Source organism: Corvus kubaryi, unplaced genomic scaffold (assembly GCF_017639235.1).
Source record: "Corvus kubaryi isolate FWS band 111438036 unplaced genomic scaffold, C.kubaryi_AGA036_p1.0 37353, whole genome shotgun sequence".
Classification (NCBI taxonomy): domain Eukaryota; kingdom Metazoa; phylum Chordata; class Aves; order Passeriformes; family Corvidae; genus Corvus; species Corvus kubaryi.
In genome coordinates this window covers 2,727,421-2,748,118 of record NW_024581115.1, presented here as the reverse complement: position 1 = coordinate 2,748,118, position 20,698 = coordinate 2,727,421, and the positions used below count along the sequence as shown (strand labels likewise).

Here is a 20,698-nt window from a genome sequence, read left to right as displayed (position 1 = left end):
TCCCAATCCACGCTCAGCGAAACATTGGTTTTAATTGACCATGTCCAGCTTTGCCCTCGGAGGCAACAGATGTCATTGCTTAACTTTGTTCTGCACAGTGGGAACTTGCAGATGAAACCAAGACTAAGGCTGGGATTGTGCCAGCAACTGCATGGGGGTTCCTTTCAGCTGGGCTTCCTGACTGACCCCAGATGCCCAAACCGACTTAGGGATGTCAGATACAGACAGACATGGAAATCTGACTGGTGGCACGGTCGTTTTTGGTTGTAGACTCTTCCAATGCATTTATCCAGTCAGGTGTCTGAAAACCAGGGAAGCGTGTGAGATCCAAGCTGTGGGCAGGTGCAGGAGTGGTCGTTGCGAGGTGTCGCTGTCCCAGGTTGTCCTTCAGCAGCGTCGTCTTCTTCATCATCAACTGAGGGGGTTCTTGGAGATCTCTTGGGCTTTCACCTGTGCCTGTGGGAGAAGCACAAGAGCCCTTCCTTTTTCACGCGTTCCTGAGCCCACCCTCCAGGAGGCACCAGGATCCCACAAGGAAACACTCCTGATAGAGGCCACGGAGAGCCTGAGAGCCACAGGGACCTGCGAAGGGGCTGGGGAGTCTTGCCATGTGTCCTGCCGGGTGATTAATGCCGTTTCGTTCTTTTAGATCTAATGCTGGATGATGTATTAATGGAGAGCTCAGCCAGTGCAGAGCAAGGTACTGGGAAGCTGGCACGTCTCGTCCCCCTGAATGGCAGTGCTGTGTCACTAACGGCTGGCCACCGCGCCTGAGGCATCCCACTAAACCGTGTGTGTGGTGCAAAGCTCGTTTGCTTCCTTCATGGCACACGCATCTCATCCTGAGCTGCAGGTCTGCAGACCTGCCTCAGCACTGACACTTGCAAACCCTTAATTTACTCCTCGATCATCTTACGTTTTTCAGTATTTTTTTTTTCCCCTCTGGTTTTCATTAAGACACTGTCAGACTTTTCATGGCTTTTTTTTTCTCCTTTTTTTTGGTTGTTTTAGCTTTTTTTTCTTAAGAGAATTATGACTGGACTGTGAAATAGGTCCTGTACTGTTGACTTTAGCTTTCCAACCACCAGCTTAGGGGTCTGAATAATTTGCAGGTGTGTCTTTGGAAGGCTTAGGGAGGATATTTCATTATTTCTTCAGCCCTTTATTATTGCTCCACAAACACTGTGCTCCAGGGAGTAATTTTTTCAGCAGGGTAAAATCCAGTATAGGGCACAGCCTCAGTGCTTCAACAGGGAGCTCAACCCCACGCCAACCCCCGCTGTGGACATGGGGTTTAGTCATTGTGCTGCCCAGCATGTAAATTCTGTTTGAATTAAGAGCTGCTCAATTGATTTGATTAAGAGTTGCTCAATCCATGAAGCATCTTGTAAATTAAAAGAAATAAAAATACCACCTCAAAGCCTTTCCAGGTCCTGGTGGGCATGGACCAGCTGGACTCAACATAAATGGGGTCTGAGCTGTCCCTTTCAACCCACAGCTTGCTCACACCTCCCTTTCCCAGCCCGCTTTCTCAGGATGAAGCTCAGGGATGCAAATCTGTCCCTTGCTCTTTTTATTTTTAGGAGAAGCTTTGATCTGGCAAGCATTTTGTTTAATTCATAACTTAAGGTTATTAGCCTGAATAATTAAAGAGGCACCAACATAGAAACAAATAGAGCTGTAATTTTTTGACAAAAATAATACAGTACGAAAATTGTGCCATTAAAACTCTCACCTGTGCACAGGCCCCCACTGCTTGAGTGGGAGCAGGGCTCCATCCATCTCTCTTAGATTGCAGGGAGTTTTGATTAAATAAAAATTGGCTTTCACTGCAGAGATAACTCAAGGAGACAGAGGTTCTACCTTATATTTCTAAGGCCTTGTTGGAAGTTATCACAACATGCTTTAATAAATCCTGAATCTCCTTCCCATTGCCATTCCTGATATTTATATTTCTTTGCTGTCTTCCTTGCTGCTCTTGCTGGGCCTCCTGGCCTTTCCTGTGAAATGAGGGCAGCGTGAGGGAGGGGCTCTCACTGGGTTTGGTGATCTGGTTATTTTTTCTTCTTTTTGCTTGATTGTGACTCCTCTCCTGGTCCTACAGAGTTGCATCAAGGCTGTCTTATTTTATGTTATTTTTGAGGCACTGAAGTCATTCCAAACCCCTCCGTTATCCCGTGCAGGCTCAGAAAGTCTCTTAGCGTTTGCCCTTAAAACGTGTACAATTGTCAGGTCTGTGCTTTGTGTTCCCTTTTGTTGTCTTTTCTTTGGATCCAGTGGTAGTGAATGTGCCATGCTGCTCTTCAGGCACCAACATGAGGAAATAGAAAGGTTTTATTTCTGAACCTGACTGTTGGGAATTTAGGGAATCAGTCCCGGGTGCTGTAGACGAACCTTCTGTGGTTCAGTGAGGAATCTGGAGTTGTGACCCAAAGCTCGCCCACATCCCTGCACTTTCAGAGGGCTTCTTTTCTCTTTCTATGAAGACAAGGTAGAATTGTGTGTGGGTGTGTGGGTGTGTGTGCGTGTGCTGCTGCCTGGTGCTTAGTGAGATATTTTATTATTTTATTTTTTTCCTTTTTTTTTTCTTCTCCAAGTCTACATTCTATCACAACTGGAATCTTCGCAGTGGAAATAATTTATCATTTTCCATTTCACTTTATTTTTTTTTTTTTAATAAATCCATTCAGTACAATAAAAGCCAAGTAAAACTCTGTGTTTAAATAAAACAGGTTCCTTCAGTGCAAACTACTTTTTAACCTAATAATATTCTTGATACAGTTTGTAAATCCAGCTGCGTCATGGGCTCATTGCTCACTGAGTTTGCTGCTATCCTCCTGATATACTCAAACCTGCAAAGGAGTTAATTCCCTTATTATAGGAGAAGGGAGAAGCGGAAGGAGACAGTAATGGAATTGTCCCACTCTTGTGAATTCCAATTTCCCATGCCCACGCACCTCCAGCTTGAAGTCACCTCGGGGAAAGTGGCAATTTCTCTCTTGACAGGGCTATATTCAGAGGCAGATGCTCCTCAGAGATATTTGGGCTGCATGCCCAACCTGATTCCCCCCCCCAAAAAATGCAGTTAATGGGAAGAATGTGGCCCCAGTCCCACTCCCTGCTGTGCTGGCAGAGGCTGGCTGAGCCCTGGGAGACTCTGGGAGCTGGGAGTGGCACTGCCCAGCAAAACCAGGGGTGCCCCAGTGCTGCTCTGCTGGGCATTGGTGTTGTTTCACAGGTGACATCCCACAGCCATCAGACAAATGCAGTACAGGGTTTAGTGCCCCAAACCCAGTCTGGGATCACTGAACCCCAAGGGCATCTGGCCTGGGAAAAGGTAGACAGGGATTAGGAATGGGAAATGTTTATCCTGCAACAGCAATGGTCATTTCCTTCCAATCAAACAGGAGAGAACAGTGGCAAGTTCCCAGCCCTTGTCAAGGGGATCAGGTATAATCCTACAGTTTAATGCCTAGAGTTGAGTAGTCAAGCTTGGGATACAACCTGAGTTGAGAGCCCATAGAAATGATGAGCTAAAGCCAAGTGCACCCCGGTCCAGGCACTGCTTCCCTTGCCAGCACAGTCAGTCCTCTTGGACCACCATCACCCAGGATGAAGGGGCAGGTGGGCCTTGGTCACACCACCTCCCAGCTGGCTGCAACATCCCTTTCTTACCTGGGTTAGGAGGAGATTTCTCAGGATCCACTGTCTGAGCCATGTTTATCCTGTGTAATGATCTCTAGATTTGATCCACTTCTCCCTCTGTCTTGGCCTCCAGCCCAGGTGAAGCAGCTTGATTTACACCCTGTTTACCAGCCTGATGTCTCGTAGCGGGCTTTTGCTGTATTTCCTCATCTTTTCCCATTCTGCCAATTCTTCTTTGTTGGTTTGCTCTCCTCCTCCTTTCTTTAACACCATGTGCGCCTGGAAGCCACATTAACCTTTCCAGTAATAACCAAGACTAACCCAGAGCTCTTGTTGTTCTTGACACAGTGTATTGTAACAGTACAGTAATGTGGTGTTGTGTTAGTTGTGAAGTTCACCACCCGGAGTTTAACAGATGTCTGTATTTCCCAAGATGTTGGTATTGTTAAGCTCTTTATTGCAATAATTACAAATGGCACTGTGTCGTAGGGGGCACGGGCTTTGCACAGGGGGAATTATACCGGAGCTATCCCCAAATTCTCTGCAGAACTCTGCGGGGTCGAGTTAAAGAAATGGTATTGTCACAATGGTAAAAACCAGTTTATCTGTTCAGAAAGTTCCCTGCCCACCTAGACACAGTGGGGATTTATCCCTAGCCCTCAGGCAGCACGTTAGCCTGTGTGGAGTCATCCCACGGGAGCATCCGTATGGCACCAAGATGCATGGCCGGCATGGGGACACTGGGGAAGTGAGTGATGGCATGATTTGTAAGCATGGGTTGCCAAATCCCCTCTTAAAAAAGTTAATGGGGAAGGATGGAACATTTATCACTGGGAATTTTCGAAGGCTGCAAGGGCATCTGTGAGAGCAGCATCCAGAGAGGTTTGGCTGTGGAAACCTGGGTGCTGGGAAGGGTGACCAGGAGGTTTGGGAGAGGCAGGTGCAGAGGGGAAAAGCCTTTGCAGATATCTGAACAATTAGCAACCCTGCTTATAAGGTCATGCACTGGCTAATCCAGGTGCAGGAGCCCTGCACAGGGAACATTTACAACCTCTCTCTAAATCCTCTCTCTGTTCTAACAGCATCGGTGCTATTCTGTAGGATTTGGAATTACCTGTCAGTCAAAGCTGAGAAAAAAAATTGAATGCCAGTGTAATTATTCATAAGTAAATCCATTGCAGGAAAAGGTAGAAACGTTGACATTTTTCTTTTTGAATGTGAATTATACATAACTGTAGAAGAAGTAAGTGATCCAATTAGGATGGTGTTTCTTTCCGAGATGATAAGTTGGTTCATAAAAATAGGTCCTATTCCTAACCTAATTGTATTCAAACATTTTAGTTAATTTGCTACTCATAATTTAGCATAATGTGATCGAGATATCTTGACTTTATGGAGATTTATGCAGATTCTGAGATATCTGACAATGTCTTCTGAGTGAGTCAGCAACTACTAGTCTGCTTTTTTTCATAAGCACTCAATAGATTCAGCATGAAAATTAATTGTATAGACCTTTTCATCAATACTGTGCTTTAGCACTCAGGTGCAGATCACCTAAAGCCCACTGCTGATCAGAAAGTGAATATTAATACCGCCTTTCATTTGATGACATTGAAGCAGAATTTTGGGCCTTCCAAACCCCTACAGAATAAAACTGCTGACTGTTTTTTCCCTTTGGTCCCTGAGCTGGAAGGGAAAAGTCTGTCTCCATGGAAAAAAACAAAACTGATTTTTCAGGATCCTGTTATGAAGCAGGGAGCACATGAAACCATCAAATCTATGGGTTTGATTGCAATGTCATTGGCTATTGACAAAGTGAACTCTATTTCCAGGCAAAATATAATCTTCTAAAATTAGTTTTCCCCTAGAGCAACCCAAACCTGTGCTTCCTGGCATCATTCTTGCCCAACTTTTTCTTGGACTAATGTGTCAAACTGTACATTTGCTCTGGAGCACTAAATATCAACCATGCAATTCTTACAGCTCAATAATTTTCATAACCAGTTGATCATCTAATTATGAGGGTAATATTATACTCTGACATCTTCAAGACAGCCCTTTCCACTTCAATCTGCATTATAATGCCTCCTGGAAAATTGTACTGAATTATATACTCAGCCTTGGCATTTCCTCATTAGAGATTAGGTGAGTAAATGAGTTTATCTCTAGGAACATTCAGGGTCTAAAGGCCACGTGTCATCCCTGAGGCAGCTGAACATGGGACTGAGTTGGACAGTGAAATCTAGGCTTTGATAATCTTGTCTAAATGGAGGATCATTATTTTCTGATCACTAAGGCTCATTGATCAGTTTTCCTTGGTATTTTTATGGACCATTTTTCTGACAGCCAAAGTGTTGAATTCTGTTCTCCCTCCAGTTTATTGCAAAGAACCTAATATGCCTGAACTCTTTCTCTTTCAAAGACTACCACAAACTCAATGGCCTGTGTTTTTAGGCAATTGTTAGTAAAATCTGTCCCCAGCATCTGACCATTAATTGGGTTTTCAGATGCTTTGGGGACTTTTAAGATCAGCAGAAACAAAACTTGTTGTTTTAATTTAAATTCAACTTAAATTTCCCTACAGAGAAAAATTATCTTTAGCAGCACACTAGTCCCAGCTCACCTCATCCCTGATGCCACAAGGCTGAGTATAGAGCATGTCCCACTGAAGATGTTTAATGGATGTAAGATGACGGGAGCCCTGCTGTGTATTAAAAATGGTAACATGCCAGCAAGGAAAAAAGGAAATAAAAAAGACAGCATGTTGCTGTGATTGGTCTAGAATTTATCATCCCTGGAGTTGGAGAGTGAGGGTGCGTTGGCTTGAGAAAGACACAGAGAAATCCCTTGATTTGCCTCTCGCTCTCCTCCTCCCCGCTGCAGAAGCTCAGTGTAAGCCCTACTACTCGGATTACTCCCGTTTCCGCCTGCTGATTCACCAGATGTGCACCAGCCACTACCTGGATCTGTTCATCACCGGCGTCATCGGCCTCAACGTCATCACCATGGCCATGGAGCACTACCAGCAGCCAAAGGTACTGGGACAGCTGCAGGGGACAGGCAGGGGGACAGGCAGAGCTGTGCTGGGCAGGGTTAAGGCCAGGTTTGCTGTCAGACCTCCACCTCTGCCGGTGGAGTGTAGCCATCCTACAACTGGCTCCCAGCTCAATCCAGGGCTTTTGGTACATGGATCCCATTGCACCTCTTCCTTCTAGTTAAGTGCAAACTCACTGCTTTGAAAATGAGACTGGGAGCAGGTTTGCTTGCTTTGCTTGATTAGGTCATCGTTGATATCTTCCATTTTACTTATGTTTCACACCCACCCCACACCCCCCCCAAAAAAAAAAAAAAAAAAAAAAGAGAGAAAAAGGAAAAAGAAGATTTTGTGAATTGGGGTCTTTTTGTGAAGTTTCTTCTAAATCCCCATAGGACCCAATTTTCACAGGAATTGGATTCCATGCTGGTCTTTAAAGTGCATTTTAATATGTTGTGCTTAACCTCCTGGGTCTTTTTCATACTGTGAAAATGAAAACAGCCTGTCCTGGGATGTCAAGTCTTTTGTGCATAAGAATGAAATGGAAATAGCTGCCTTTGCCATATAACTTGTACTTATTTTTATTAGCCACTTTCAGAATGAATAAATACAACACACAATAGGAGGAAATACTCTTTAAAATTAGACAGGACTTGAATACTTAATATAAAAAACCACCCAAACAACTAAAACATGCAAACAACAGGGGGTGGAGGCGAGGGGGGATATTCTCCAGTCTGTCATAAGCCAAAATTGAAAGGGAACAAGCCCAATTTATTTTTTCTGTCCAGGTCACCTTTAAATACCCTGGAAGGCTGATTGCATGATTCAGTCATTTGGTGATGAAAAAGGCTGCTGGCGAAGGAGCCTGGGCTGGAGTCGCTCTAGAGTGTGCGTCTTACCGCAGTCGCTTTGCAGCTGCATTTTCTCTTGCATTATAAGAATGTTGGGCAGGCTTTTGTTTTTCATTCTCTTTAGGAAAATAACATTTTGTCTCTAAGGCGCTGGTATGCAGCATCTGGGTAGTAAGTCCAAGCTTGGGCTGTGCTGGGATGACAGCACGGTCAGAGCCGTACACATGCTTGAGTCCTGCTGAATCAGGGCCTGGAAATCCCTCTGGTCTGGGTGATGGATGGCTGAGATCCTGAAGATATTTGAAGACTAAATGTACCAAAGAGATTTATATCCAAACTGGTGATTTCTTGGTGCTGAAAGGGGTTGGTTGTGGGATATACCAGGACGCACTGGCGATGAGACCCCAGATGGAGATGCTGCAGCTCCTGGAGAGGCGGGAATGCTGCAGTGTGCAGAGAGGTGGTTTGAGTAAAGAGCTGCTTCAGCCAGCTAAATGTGCTCATTTGCTGCAGAGCCCCAGTGCCCTGCAGTATGGCAGGGAGGCTTGCTCAAAGCTTTGGCTTCCTTTGGCAGCTGGGCTTGTGCTTCTCAGTCAGATGAGGTGATTTTTGTCCATGGATGCTTGAAGTTAAACTGTAGCACAAAGGCATGAGTGCATGAGTTAAACTCCTTCTGCTATGATTTCTCCCCCTCAGGGATCAGCAAATGTTGGTTTTGGTCTGTGGGAACATCTCCCCTGTTCCCTAACAGTGCCCTGGACATTGTTATTACCATCCTATACGCCAGCAGGGAGAAATTCAATCCACATTACTTAAGAGGCCAGGAAGGATGCTGTTGCCACGGTGTTCCTTCATCAGCTTTTGGGGATGAAATCACCTCTGATGTAGCTCAATGCCTGACTGTGCAAGAGTTGTCCCAGCCAGGATGCACTTGGATTAAATACCAGACTTCTGCAGAGGGAAGGGGGGCAGAGAAAAATGCAAGGCACTTGCTTCTCCTGGCACGCCATCCCTCTGTCCTGCTCCTTGCCAAAAACTCAAGGTGAGGAGTAATGGGAGGCTGTCAGCAAGGAGCCATTTGGCCAGCACTTGCACAAACGAACAAGTGGGATGAAATTCAGCTCTCTGATGAAAGCACAAGAGGTCTTGTGCTGCTGAGACCAGCAAATGCAGCAGTTCTTTCTGCTCACCCCAGCAATCCCAGCTGGGGCTGTGCTGCTGCTAGGGGGGTGAGTTGTGCCTTGGGCCTGTGTCAGCCCCTCCTGGGATTTTATCACCAGGCAGCAAGTGCACTCCCTGACTCCCTGGGACATTTTTCATCAGAGAGAGCCCATGTTTTAAGACTTTTAACTGTAACGGGTAAGTGATGACACAAGAGTCAGGTTTGGAGGCAGCAAAGCCCCTCTGCAGTGCTAACATCTAACCCCCATCCTGTGTCCACATCCCAGGTTCTTGACGAAGCCCTGAAGATTTGCAATTACATCTTCACTGTTATCTTTGTCCTGGAATCTGTTTTCAAGCTTATTGCCTTCGGGTTTCGCCGCTTCTTCCAAGACAGGTAACAAAAGCTCTGTTGTGGCCAAGGGGCCAGCAGCAGGCTCTGCAGAGAGCTGCCCACATTCCATGTCCTGAATGCCCATGCTCTGCCTCCATGCTGTGAGTCTGATATATATGAAGGCTTTTTGGTGTGACTGGTTGAAGGCTGGGTAGGTGGAGGCTTGGGATGTGAGCTGGAGAATGGATTGTGCATGCCAAGGAATGGGATCGCACCGTTTTGGCCCTTGGGAACAGATGAAACAGGGACAGATCTCACACCAAGCAGCCAGTTCTCTTCTCACACCAGTTGCATGTCCACATAATGAAGAGAACCTGCTGAAGTGACCAAATTTATGTCAAGAGAAAGAATCTAGCCCTGAGTGAACATGAAAGAAAGAAGGGATCTCTCTTTTATGCAGATGAGGAGCAGTGGATGACATTGTGTCTTTATCTAGATTTTCACTCTCTTACCTCACAAACACAAATTTTATGTCCTTAGTGGTTCTTTCTCCCATTTTTGCATTCTTCAATGTTAATACCAAGAACAGGGCACTAAGCAGGCCTTCACATGAGCCCTTCAGCTTCCAGTGGATGGTTCCATCCCTGTCCCCATATTTTGTGTGTCCATGCTGGAGTTACCACTCTCTCTACAGCCTGGTACAAATCCTTGGGGTCTTTCCTTCACCCAACACAATTTTTTTGCAAGGACTGGACATGGGGTCCTGTTCTCTCTGGGGCAGATCTCACATTGAGGTCCATGAGTGTCATGTCTAGAAGTGGCTGGACAGACATCACAGTGTCTCTCCTGAGGTTTGCAGCCTTTGGGTAGAAAACTGCCCAGCTTTTGTTCCTCTTTCCCCTCAGTCAAGGATATCTTTGGAATTGGCTGATTTTCTAATGAGATGCATTAGTTATAATGATTTCATAACATCACTGCTCAGAAAAATACTGCAGATTCATTTGAGTGCTCAAACCATTGAAATGACTGGAATTCGTGTGAAACAAGCTGCCTCCCCTTGCCAGCTTCTTAGGAGATGCTGAACTTCACTTTGTGTTGTCTCCAGATGGAACCAATTAGATCTGGCAATCGTGCTGCTGTCTATCATGGGCATCACTTTGGAAGAGATCGAGGTGAACGCTTCACTACCAATTAACCCCACGATTATCCGGATCATGAGGGTTCTCAGAATCGCTCGAGGTGAGAGGGATAAAGCAGAATTGACTCACGTTTGAGGCACACTGTCTGCACCAGGAGAGTTAAGCATTGGGAAACAGTCCTGGGGCACATCCCCATCATGATGTGCATAGTTCTGGCATCAACAGGCTGTAAACAAATAAAAGAACAATGGGGAAAATACTTGCAAGGAGCCAAAAAGCTGAGCCAACTGACCGTGTGTTTCTGCCTTAAGAGGACTTGAAGGCTGAGAGCTTAGAAATCAAGGAGAAGTAGCTATGGCAGTAACTCCCACAGATGCACCTGGGAAAATTGCTCCAGTCAAATCAAAGTCATCTCTTAACAGGGATTAGAGAACACAAGCTCAAGTATGTTGGCTTTAAAAGATGAGCATCTAATAAATTTAAATTCCTATGAGGCTTTACATCACACCACTTGGTGACAAAGCATGCCTCGTCACTCTGTATCCATCTGTCCCCTCAGACGAGTCAGGGAGCCAGCTTCCTCGGGGCCTGATTTTTCAGAACAGGGGGGTGTCAGGGCCAAATGATGAAGATGTAAAATGTGAGTGCTCAGGCCCTTAATGAAGTACTGCCAGGCCCTCCTGAAGGGTATTGTGCTCTGAGGAATAATTGTTTTGATTACAGACCTCATCTAAGCAGAGAAGGAGCAGGAGGAGAAATTAAATGCTGCTGTGTCTCAAGAGAGGGAAAAAGTGGGTTTTCTGTGCATTGGATCCCTTTCAGAATTAAAAATACATGCAGCTTCCAATTGGAAATGCAACCGTCTGGAAGAGATGTGTAAATCATTCCTCAGTGAATCATGTATGAAAGTGGGTAGCCTATGGAAGTGGGAAAGTAGCCCCAGGGCTGGGAAAGGAACTTCTCATGATAACCAGAGGAAGGAGATGAGTCCAACACAGATAAAGTGGGGAAGGAAGAGCCAGGCAGAGTGATAACACTTTCTCCAAGTCTCAGGGTAGGTGATGCTGCTATTCACAGAATTTTGATAGTATCCAGGCAACGAGGAGCGATGTAAAAAGGCCAGGGACTGTAGCAGCTAATGGAGAACACTTGACATGATTTCACATTTCTCTTCCTATAATCTGTGCTCCTGGGAGAGGGACTGAGTTTGTGCCTCTGTGCTAACGCTGCCGTTACCATAGTGCAAACATGTCTTCTGCAGTGCTGAAGTTGCTGAAGATGGCTGTGGGGATGAGGGCCCTCCTGGACACCGTGATGCAAGCACTGCCGCAGGTAACCCACTGCCGTATCGAACCAGAGCTCCTCTGGCCCACAGCTCATTTCCTGTTGCAGAGGAATGCTAATCATTTTATCTTTGCTGTCATTAGAGAATCACATTTCCCTCCCGAAGCACTGAGATACAGTCCTCACATTGAGGTCATTTTTGCCCCGAAGCCATTTAAGTTTTGGATTAAAGAATGCAGCAAGGAACAGGTCTGGAACAAAAAAATCAATGAATGTTCTTTTGTTGTGTTTTTTCCCCCCCATTTCTTTTTCTCTTTTCAGGTGGGGAATCTGGGTCTTCTCTTCATGTTGTTGTTTTTCATATTTGCAGCTCTTGGAGTGGAGCTGTTTGGAGACCTTGGTGAGTCTTCTTGTGCCGGTGGGAGGGGTGGGAATGGTGTGGGAGTGGGGGTCTCACAGCTGTGCTTGGTCCCGCAGAGTGTGATGACACACACCCCTGCGAGGGGCTGGGACGGCATGCCACGTTCAGGAACTTTGGTATGGCCTTCCTGACTCTCTTCCGAGTATCCACAGGAGACAACTGGAATGGGATAATGAAGGTAAATGTTAAGGTTTTGTCAGCAAGTGTATTGCTGTTCTAGATGTGAAATTTGCCAAATCTTCTCAGTTTTCTTCATGAAAGGAGAACCCGTTGCAGACTGAAGTTCATGCTGGAATCTCTTCACATCCCTCCATTCTTAGTGCCATGGTTCAGTTGATAAGTTGGTCATAGGTTGGACTTGAGGATCTCCAAGGTCTTTTCCAACCTGGTTGATTCTGTGATCATTCCCCCGTTTCCAGGACACGCTGCGTGACTGTGACCAGGAGTCCACGTGTTACAACACCGTCATCTCCCCCATCTACTTCGTCTCCTTTGTGCTGACAGCCCAGTTTGTCCTGGTGAACGTGGTGATCGCGGTGCTCATGAAGCACTTGGAGGAGAGCAACAAGGAGGCAAAGGAGGAGGCAGAGCTCGAAGCAGAACTAGAGATGGAGATGAAGACCATCAGCCCTGGCCAGCACAGCCCCTCGGACATCTTTGCGTGGAGAGGCACCACTGGTGGAGAGAGACCCGAGAGCCCCTGCAGATTTACCAATCCCATGCAAATCAAGGTGGATTCTCAGCTCTCACTAGCTTATCATATGGTGAGAATCTTGGTTGGAGGGTGAGGAGGGCTTGACCTGCATTTTTGTTGGGGGAAGACTTGCACGAGTTGGTAATGAAAGAGGCGTGTACCAGGTGTCCTGGGCTTGTATTCCCCGCTGTCTGCTGCTGACTGTTGGATGGTTTGGGAGCCAATGCTGCAGGGAAGAGACCCCAGGCAGGTCTCCAGACCACCTTGATGCATCTGTTTGGAGGTAGAGAATTTTGCAATTTACTCTGGAGGTCAACTCAAGCCACAGAGTTCAGAGCTAGCTCCAAATTTACTCTAATTCAGAGTTTTGACTGGACCTTTGTGATAGCAAAATCATGAGTGTAATGTGTTTGCTTTTCTAATACAGACCATGAACCACAACATAAAAGAGGAATAAAACTTGGCTAATCTTTGCTTCAGTATTAAATTTGTTTTATGTAACCTCAATTTAAAATCCATCCCCGCAGTCAGGCTTGTAAGAAAAGATTCTTTTAACAATAGAATAATCCAGAGGAGACTCAAACCTGAGCTCACCAGAGCTAGTGGCAGAACTCCCACCAGCAGGAGCATGGCTGTAATGTGGGAGCTGCTACGAGCTGCACTGCGTCTCCCTAAAGCACAGCTTTTGGATGAAGATTCAGTTTGAGGAATGAAACGCGAGGTCAAGCCCCAGACAAGTTCTTTGGGAGGTCACTGAACTGAAATTACTTAATAAATACAGCCTTTTTTAGTCTTAGCTGATTGCAAATTGGGTTAAACTCTACACAGACCTCATTAACTTTTATTACATCATGATTTCACAACAGCATATCTTGGCCTCAGCCTGGGGTGGACTAATGAGTATTCTAATGCATGAAAAACTCATTTATGATCTTTAGTCCAAGGGTGAAAGAGAGTAAATCCCTGCTTAAGCTTCGTTTCAGTTCCTAAGCTACTGGAAATTTCTGGTGCCATTAGAGTCTCTGATGTCTGAGATGGAGTCCAAAGCTGCTCTTTGGCTCAGGAAAAAGGAGTTCAGGGTACTATGGGGAAATCCAGATTTACTACGTCCTGTAGGAAGAAACACCACATCCCAACTGTTGTTGTATGTGTTGAGCAGAGTACTGGCAAACTGTTGTCAGCCCTGTCGTCCTGCACCAGGACTGACACTGGCAAAAAAGAGAAATGGCAAAACTGCAAATCAGTTGGAATGATACCCTCACTCTGCAGTCTGTTAAACCTGCTCTCTCTGGAGGTGGCCTGGGAAAGGGTTTATTCCAGTCGTGAACTCCAGAGTGTGTTTCTTTCTCTTTCCCTCAAACAGAAACCTCAAAAACCTCCAGGAGATCTTATTCTGACTATTTATTTTCCCAGCCAAAATCTTCAGGACAAATCTGATGCTTGAGCATGATAGCAGAGGAATACAATTCCCAGGACACGACCTTGCAAGGACAGCATGCTCTTTTGCTTGCCTCTTTCCTGGGATTTCTGCACCGTGTGCTGTTTGACTGTAGTGCCGGTCCTCATCTCATTGTATGCACGGGGCATTCCCTACATGGAAGGTGCACCCTGAAATCATTCCCCTGCTGCCTGCAAAAGCCAGACCCTGCTCTGTACAACCCCAGTGCTGTGGCCAGCTGGTTTGACATTGGCCAGAACACTGGGGGCACCTCAGCCCATGTCTGGCACATGAATTAGTGACCTGACACATGTCCATCCTATTCAGCTGCAGCTTCCATGGACAGGATGCTCAGCTTCTCTCCAGTCAGGTTATTTTAATTTCTGTGCCCTCTGGATATGGATTTAGGTGTCAAGTATTAGGTCCTGCAGCTCAAAAGCGTGCACCGTGTGTGCAGAAGCCTTGCAGCGAGTAGTGTCCTGTAGAAGTTGACAGCACCGATGGGAAGATGCTGCTCAGCCCCCAGGAGTGACCGGCCGTGTTTGCTGAGAGGGAGATTGTCCCCGAGGAGGGCCCCGGGTGGGAGCAGCCGCGGTCCCAGGGCAGCCGCCGTCGCCCCGTCTCTCGTAATGTCTGGGAAAGCTGTCTCTGCTCACCGTGATATTACTGCACTGTTCTCTCTCCTCTTCTCCTGTCCCATTGTTCCTGATACTGCTGTTCTCCCTGAACGTTTCCACCTTTTTCCCCCCTTCTATTTTTTTTTTTCCCCTCATTTTGTTCATTGGGTTTGATATGCTGTCCTTTTTTTCTCTTTGTCTCTGTCCCTCACGTTTTTCCTCCTCTCTTTTTGGCTTGCTCTCTCTCTCTGCATGCTACACACCATCCCTCCTAGGAAAGGCACTTGTTTGATACCATATCACTGCTGATCCAGGAATCTCTGGAAGGAGAGCTGAAGCTGATGGACAACCTGTCAGGCTCTGTGTGCCATCATTATGCCCTCCCAGCTCCCGAATATTACAACTCTGAGAACCAGGTTAATATTCCTAATTTCCTGCAAAGTCTCCATCCAAACTCAATTTGACTGAGACCTTTAATAGCAAGTTAAAGTTCCTTATGTAATGCAGTCCCAGGGATTTTGAAGCATAAGTCAGTTTGGCTTTTTCTGTGGGAGCTGATGATGTTGTGTATCAATGCAAGAGGAAGAGAACAGGCTCGGAGTTTCCCTCATGAACACAGTAAGGAGTTTTTCATTGGGATTTACAGTTCATGGGTGTTGGCACAAAATTCCGTCTCCATCCTTCAGTGGGGTTCTTGTATTTGGCTTCCTGCTCCTAAGCTGGGCTCCACAGCAGTCTGTGTCAGGGCATGTCTGCAGAGCGTGCAGCACAGTGTGAGGTTTTCCCAGAGCAGAGCCTGAGCTGCTGGGGATCAGCAAATGATCTTTGTGTTCTGTACCTACTTGTACTGCATGAAAATCCAGTTTTGAAGAGTTTTCCTAAAGCGGCTTCTTGCAAATGGGTCACTGTAAACTAGATCCTCGTCTCTGATCTAGTGAATTTAGGAGGGGAGGCAGCCCTTAATGATGCACAAAAGTAACTGTGTGCTCCAGTGCTTTCTCAAGCAGGCAGTGCTTGTTTAAAATTAGCTCATTTACTTCCTAGAATAAAATACCTACTTTTTAAAGTGCATTATTCTTTAGAGCAAATATTTTCCCTAAAACACAGCAGTGACCATAATAATAATTCAAGCACACCTATTTTTTCCTGCAATTGGAATTGAGAAAATTCCGTATTTCTTGATCTATTTTTCCCCCCTTTCTGGCTAAAAATAGCAGAAGTTTTCTTGTTAAATCAGTGTGCTTATTTATGAGCTCACTGACACTCTGAATTACCCAACTTTCAATGGTTCATTTGAGGAAAGGAACAAGCTTAGGTAAAATGAAATCCTACTGCAGGTCTTTATATAGCAGGATAACATGTCTCCCTCTGATTGCTCCATATTGCATCCCAGAGTCTATTAACCTATAGGAAGTGGTTGCCTCTAATAATTGCCAGAGGAAGAGAGACAGTAGCTTTGGCAGGGAAGGCAGAGGGTCAGTAGGAAACTCAGCGAGAGCTGGTTGAAAATTTTTTGTCACAACATTTTTCACCAGAAAGTGCTGCTGCAGCAAAAAAATGGGTTTGTTTTGACATTTCTGTAATGAAAAAATATAGCATTCCAATTTGCAATGGCTTTTTCTTGTAAAATTTAAGCTTTTTTTTTTTCCCCCCCTCTCTATAATTAAAACTGGTCTAAATCAGTTGGATGTTTCCAACAAAATGTTTTGACGGCTTCAAACTCAATTTCGGGTTTGGGAAGGCTGAAGGGGGGGGATGTTTTGTTTACATTTTGGCTTTTCTGTTCACACCATTTGTCATGTTCTCAGGCAAGTCAGGAATTTAGAGCAGTGCTGGGACTTCCTGAAAGCAACCTGATTAATAGCAGCTCCCAGCAGGGCAGCTCCAGCGGGCAGGAGCTGCTGGTGTCCACCACGCCCCTGCACAGCTTTTTCCTGGCTCCTGTTGGTGGGTCCCTCTTAGGGATTCCTGTCCTCAGGCTGGCAGCCTCTGCAGTGATGCCTTTTTGGGGAGCCTTATACGAAATCAGGGGCTCCAAATCATCTCTCTCATCTGTTGCCAGCAGATGACTGTGCTAGAGGAGATATCAAAGCCAAGGTTAGATGAGAGGAGCCTGACCCTCTTACTTATCTCAGCTGAATTTTGAGCCTCTCCAGGCTCACTCATCGCTGGATTTGTTCCACCCCACGGCTGCCATTTCTAAGAGTGAGAAAACCCAGTCCTTTGACAACTTCAATGCAAGAGATCTGGGCCTCTGTATTTTCTCTTGGAAGATTTATTGCTGCTGAAAGACTTTTCAAGCACAGAGGACGGCAAAAGAAATGCACAGTGAGAAATGAAAAGGAAGCACCTGGGACTTGCCCAGAGCAGGCAGCCCCTGCGAGTGTGAGCCAGGTCTGGAGGTCGCCTGATGAAATGCCATTCCTGGTGCCATGAGCACTGTTTCCAGGGAGGGGATTTGGGAAGAATTGGGCCTGCTGCAGAGCAGGCACCCCCTCTTACAGAGCCTGGCAGCAGAGCTGTTGCTCTGGGGGAGATGCTACAGTCCCTTTCCCCCCTCTTTTTCCTCTAAAATCTGAAGTGGCATTTTCACATTTCTTATAAAAAGACCTCTGTATCTAGGGAGAGAGCTTTATCAATGATTTGATAAAGACATTTATTGATTGTTTGGATGCCTTCAGTGGGGATCCATTTGTGCAAGATGCATGAAAACAGAAGGAGTGTGGCTGTGTAGAGCTGATTCCCAGCTCAGGATTTCTCAGTGCCAGAGGAGGCGGCTGAGGCCAGGCCTGAGGGGCATTTGGGGGCTGAAAAATGCAGTTGGCTGCTTTAGTAGGGCAGATATTGGTGTCACTGGAGGCTCTTTAGCCAGCCAAAATGAGCTGAAAGCACTAAGAAGGTGTTTGCTGACCAAAATCAAGCTTTAAGTTTCTCCCTGTGCCCTTTTAGACATGAGGAAGTGAATTATGGTCCCACCTGCCTCTTGAGGGAGGGCGTCCCTGCAGCCTCCCTGGGGCACAGGGAAAGGCACACTCCATACCCCATCAGAAAAAATGGTTTTGTTTTTGGGGAATCTTTGCAGACTCAACAAGTTTAGCTTAGAAACCAGCATGGTTACTGGGGGGGGAACAACTTCAGAGAAATTAGATCTTGAAGCCTCTTGTATTTGATCACAGCCAAGAGGATAAATCTCTCTAGTATGAAAGTAGTGTTACTTTTGCTTCTTCATGTAGACAGGAGAACAGCAAAATACAATGCTAGCATTAGTGTATGGTTTTAAACCCCCTCCCAGGTCCCTGGTAAGCACTGAAGTATGAATGTCCCACTCCTTTTTTAATTTCTTTGTTATATTTAATTTCTTTAATGTTCTGTCCCCAGTAATGATGTGCATGATGTAGCTTCTCCCACTGCAGTGATATTGCTTTAGTGTCTGGAAGTATTTAGATTATGATACTTTTTTTTTCCTTTTGTTAATTTTCTTTTCCAAAAGATTTGTGTCCTGGTTTCTTATGTTTAATCATCTCTCCCTTTAGATCCCTCTAGCTGAGATGGAGGCTCTGTCTCTGACGTCAGATATTCTCTCTGAAAAGTCCTGGTCCTTAGCTCTGACGGATGACTCTTTTCCTGATGACATTAACACACACTTACTTAGTGCTCTGGAAAGCAATGTACATACACTGGTCGCTGTGTAGTCTGATGTTTACAGGGTTCTAAATACTGCTCCCACCTCTCTGCACCTGCCTAATGGCATTTCCAGTTCTAGCCCCTTCCCAAATAGCACCAACCTCTTCCCTGAACAGGACGCTGTCCTTAATGCCATTAGGTTCTGGGTTTTGTCACTCTCATGTCCACAACCTTGGCTCCTTGTGAGGAATGAGTGGTTATTTCAATTTTTCTTGTGGTGTCTTATGTATAAAAGTAATGTATTTTCTACAAGTGAAATAGGTAGTAAAAAAAAAGCTTTGGAAAGTGTCAAGGTTGACATTTCCTCCCCATCTGAAACAAATCAGTGACGCTGTGTGAAGAGACACTCATGAGCTAATGGCTCGTGTCCTCTGCTGAGGGGTCAGGCCCAAGCCCTCGGTTTGGAGTGGATTTTTGTCATTACGAACACAGGCACCACAAGGCTTTTTGCATGATTGGTGCCAGACTGTTTACTTTACAAATAACAAATGGGGATCTCTCTGAGATGATACTTGTTTTGCAAAATTCTTTCTAGCAGTCACCATGCTGGAAAAAAAATTTTTTTGACTATTCAGTGTCATTTTGACCGACATAACCAGTATTTTGAACCCTGCCTTAACCATGTCCTCTTTGAAACATTAGACATTTTTAGCTGTGTAGCAGTCAAGTGCTTTTATTCTGCTGTACAACAGACATAACTCCTTCCCCAACATTTTTAGATCATTCTTGTTTTCTTTGTTGTTGTTCATGTACCTGCCTTTGGATGTTTGTGTTGTTCATAAATTTTCTGCCATATTAGCTGACTGTCATCCTAATTAGCACTTATTTGAGAAACATCTCTTAAACCGTGACAATATTTCCCATCATGCTTCATGGCATCCTGTGCAAAAGATTTTGTAAACTCCATTTAACTTCTTGTATGAGGCCTTTTGTTTCAAAATTAGTATGGAGAGTTGGACAGAGGAGAAACCCTCCTAGTTTGGAATCAGATTAGACAACCTTGTTTGACAGCATTGCAAAGTCTCAAGGGTATAGCCAGGAAAGATGGTTTGTCTCCCCTCTCCAAAAAAAGCAAAACTGTGTTGAACAAAGGATTTTGTGAATTTTTATCACTACCAAAAAAGTGTTTGGTCACAACAGTTGCCCAAACTCCTGAAAAACTGCAAGTTTTCATTGAAATCTCTTCTAAATGCAATGTTTTTACACTTCATTTAGATGTGGCTTTAGTTGAAAAATATCTCCCAATATTTTGTTTGACTCAAAATAGATTTGGATTGGGATTTTTTCTTTTTTTTTTTTCTTTTTTTTTTTGTTGTTGTTGTTGTTCAAGGAAAACTTGGATTTGATTTTCAGTCAAGCCAAAACAACATGTTTTTCAAAAGTACCACTGAACCAAAAAATCATGTGCTCCCACTGCTCTGTGGGCTGGCCTGGGAAGATCATTTTGCAGCCATTTTCAATGGTTTTCATGAATTTCACTCATGAGATTTCCGCCAAGATGATCCAAAAGTGGAAACGAGCCCTCTGTGGTATTGGATCCTGTCAATGAACCGAAAGGTTCACTGAAGGTTGGATTTGGATGGGATCTCGAATCCAAATTCTCGTGTTCAGATCCAAATGGGTCTGAGTTTGAGATCTCAGGTTTCAGGGCACCTTTTCTGCTTTAAGCTCAGAAGTGTGATGGCTAAACAGCATGAACTGGGTAGAAGGGGAAGGCAGGGAAGGACAGAGAGGTTCCCAAATCCAAACTCTCGGCTTTACCAGCACCGGTTCTGCTCTGCTTCCCCAGGCTGTATCAGGAGACTGCAGTCTCCCTTATCTAGGCTGTATCTAAGCTCTATCCAAATCAGCAGTTCCCCAAGGACTGAAACAAATGCTGCGTGGCAGTACAGACCTGTTTTGTTCATTAAATTTGCAACAGTGGTCTTCTTTTTTTTTTTCCTCTTCCCTGTCTTTTCTTTTTTCCTCATTTTTTTTTCATTTTTGCAAATTCCTTTTAATCTCATCATGTTTCTTGTGCAAACGAATGCCATAGTGAAATTTTGTTTTTGCGATTGAAGGATAAAATTGGGATTAAAAAAAAATCTGGGTTGATTCCAGAAAACCTGTAATGCACTGAGTGAAGGGAAAATTTGTCAGAAAATAAGACCTGAAGTTTTCCAAAAATGATCAGCCAAATACTGTATTAGATTACAGTGGCACAAACTTATTCCTGTGTATTTCACGTGGGACATTTTAATGATTAAATAATTGTTTCATTAGAAATACAGTGGGAAGATGACTTTGCTTCAGTTTTTGCTAATACTCTCCAAGACAATAACACCCAAGAACATTTCTGGGATGGAGATATTTTCTTATGAAATCAGACCTGAATCCACTCAATATTGCCTCTG

General features: G+C 45.0%; 1 protein-coding gene across 27 annotated transcripts in view; it reads left to right on the top strand.

Moving 5' to 3' along the window:
* The window catches only part of CACNA1G (calcium voltage-gated channel subunit alpha1 G), a 146,504-nt gene that overhangs the window by 113,550 nt on the left and 12,256 nt on the right, over window positions 1-20,698 (top strand). For 15 of the 27 annotated variants that reach the window (XR_006016725.1, XR_006016726.1, XM_042032434.1 and 12 more), the window contains 10 exons: window positions 650-700; window positions 6,529-6,680; window positions 8,982-9,091; window positions 10,134-10,267; window positions 11,429-11,499; window positions 11,773-11,851; window positions 11,929-12,050; window positions 12,292-12,636; window positions 14,897-15,037; window positions 18,155-18,289. Coding sequence is in view for 25 of the 27 variants with exons in the window: in XM_042032434.1 (XP_041888368.1) it covers window positions 650-700; window positions 6,529-6,680; window positions 8,982-9,091; window positions 10,134-10,267; window positions 11,429-11,499; window positions 11,773-11,851; window positions 11,929-12,050; window positions 12,292-12,636; window positions 14,897-15,037; window positions 18,155-18,289 (1,340 nt within the window). In the remaining 2 variants the exon portion in view is untranslated. The remainder of the gene's footprint in view (window positions 1-649; window positions 701-6,528; window positions 6,681-8,981; window positions 9,092-10,133; window positions 10,268-11,428; window positions 11,500-11,772; window positions 11,852-11,928; window positions 12,051-12,291; window positions 12,637-14,896; window positions 15,038-18,154; window positions 18,290-20,698) is intronic. The other 12 variants (XM_042032428.1, XM_042032426.1, XM_042032440.1 and 9 more) reach the window with 6 other exon arrangements.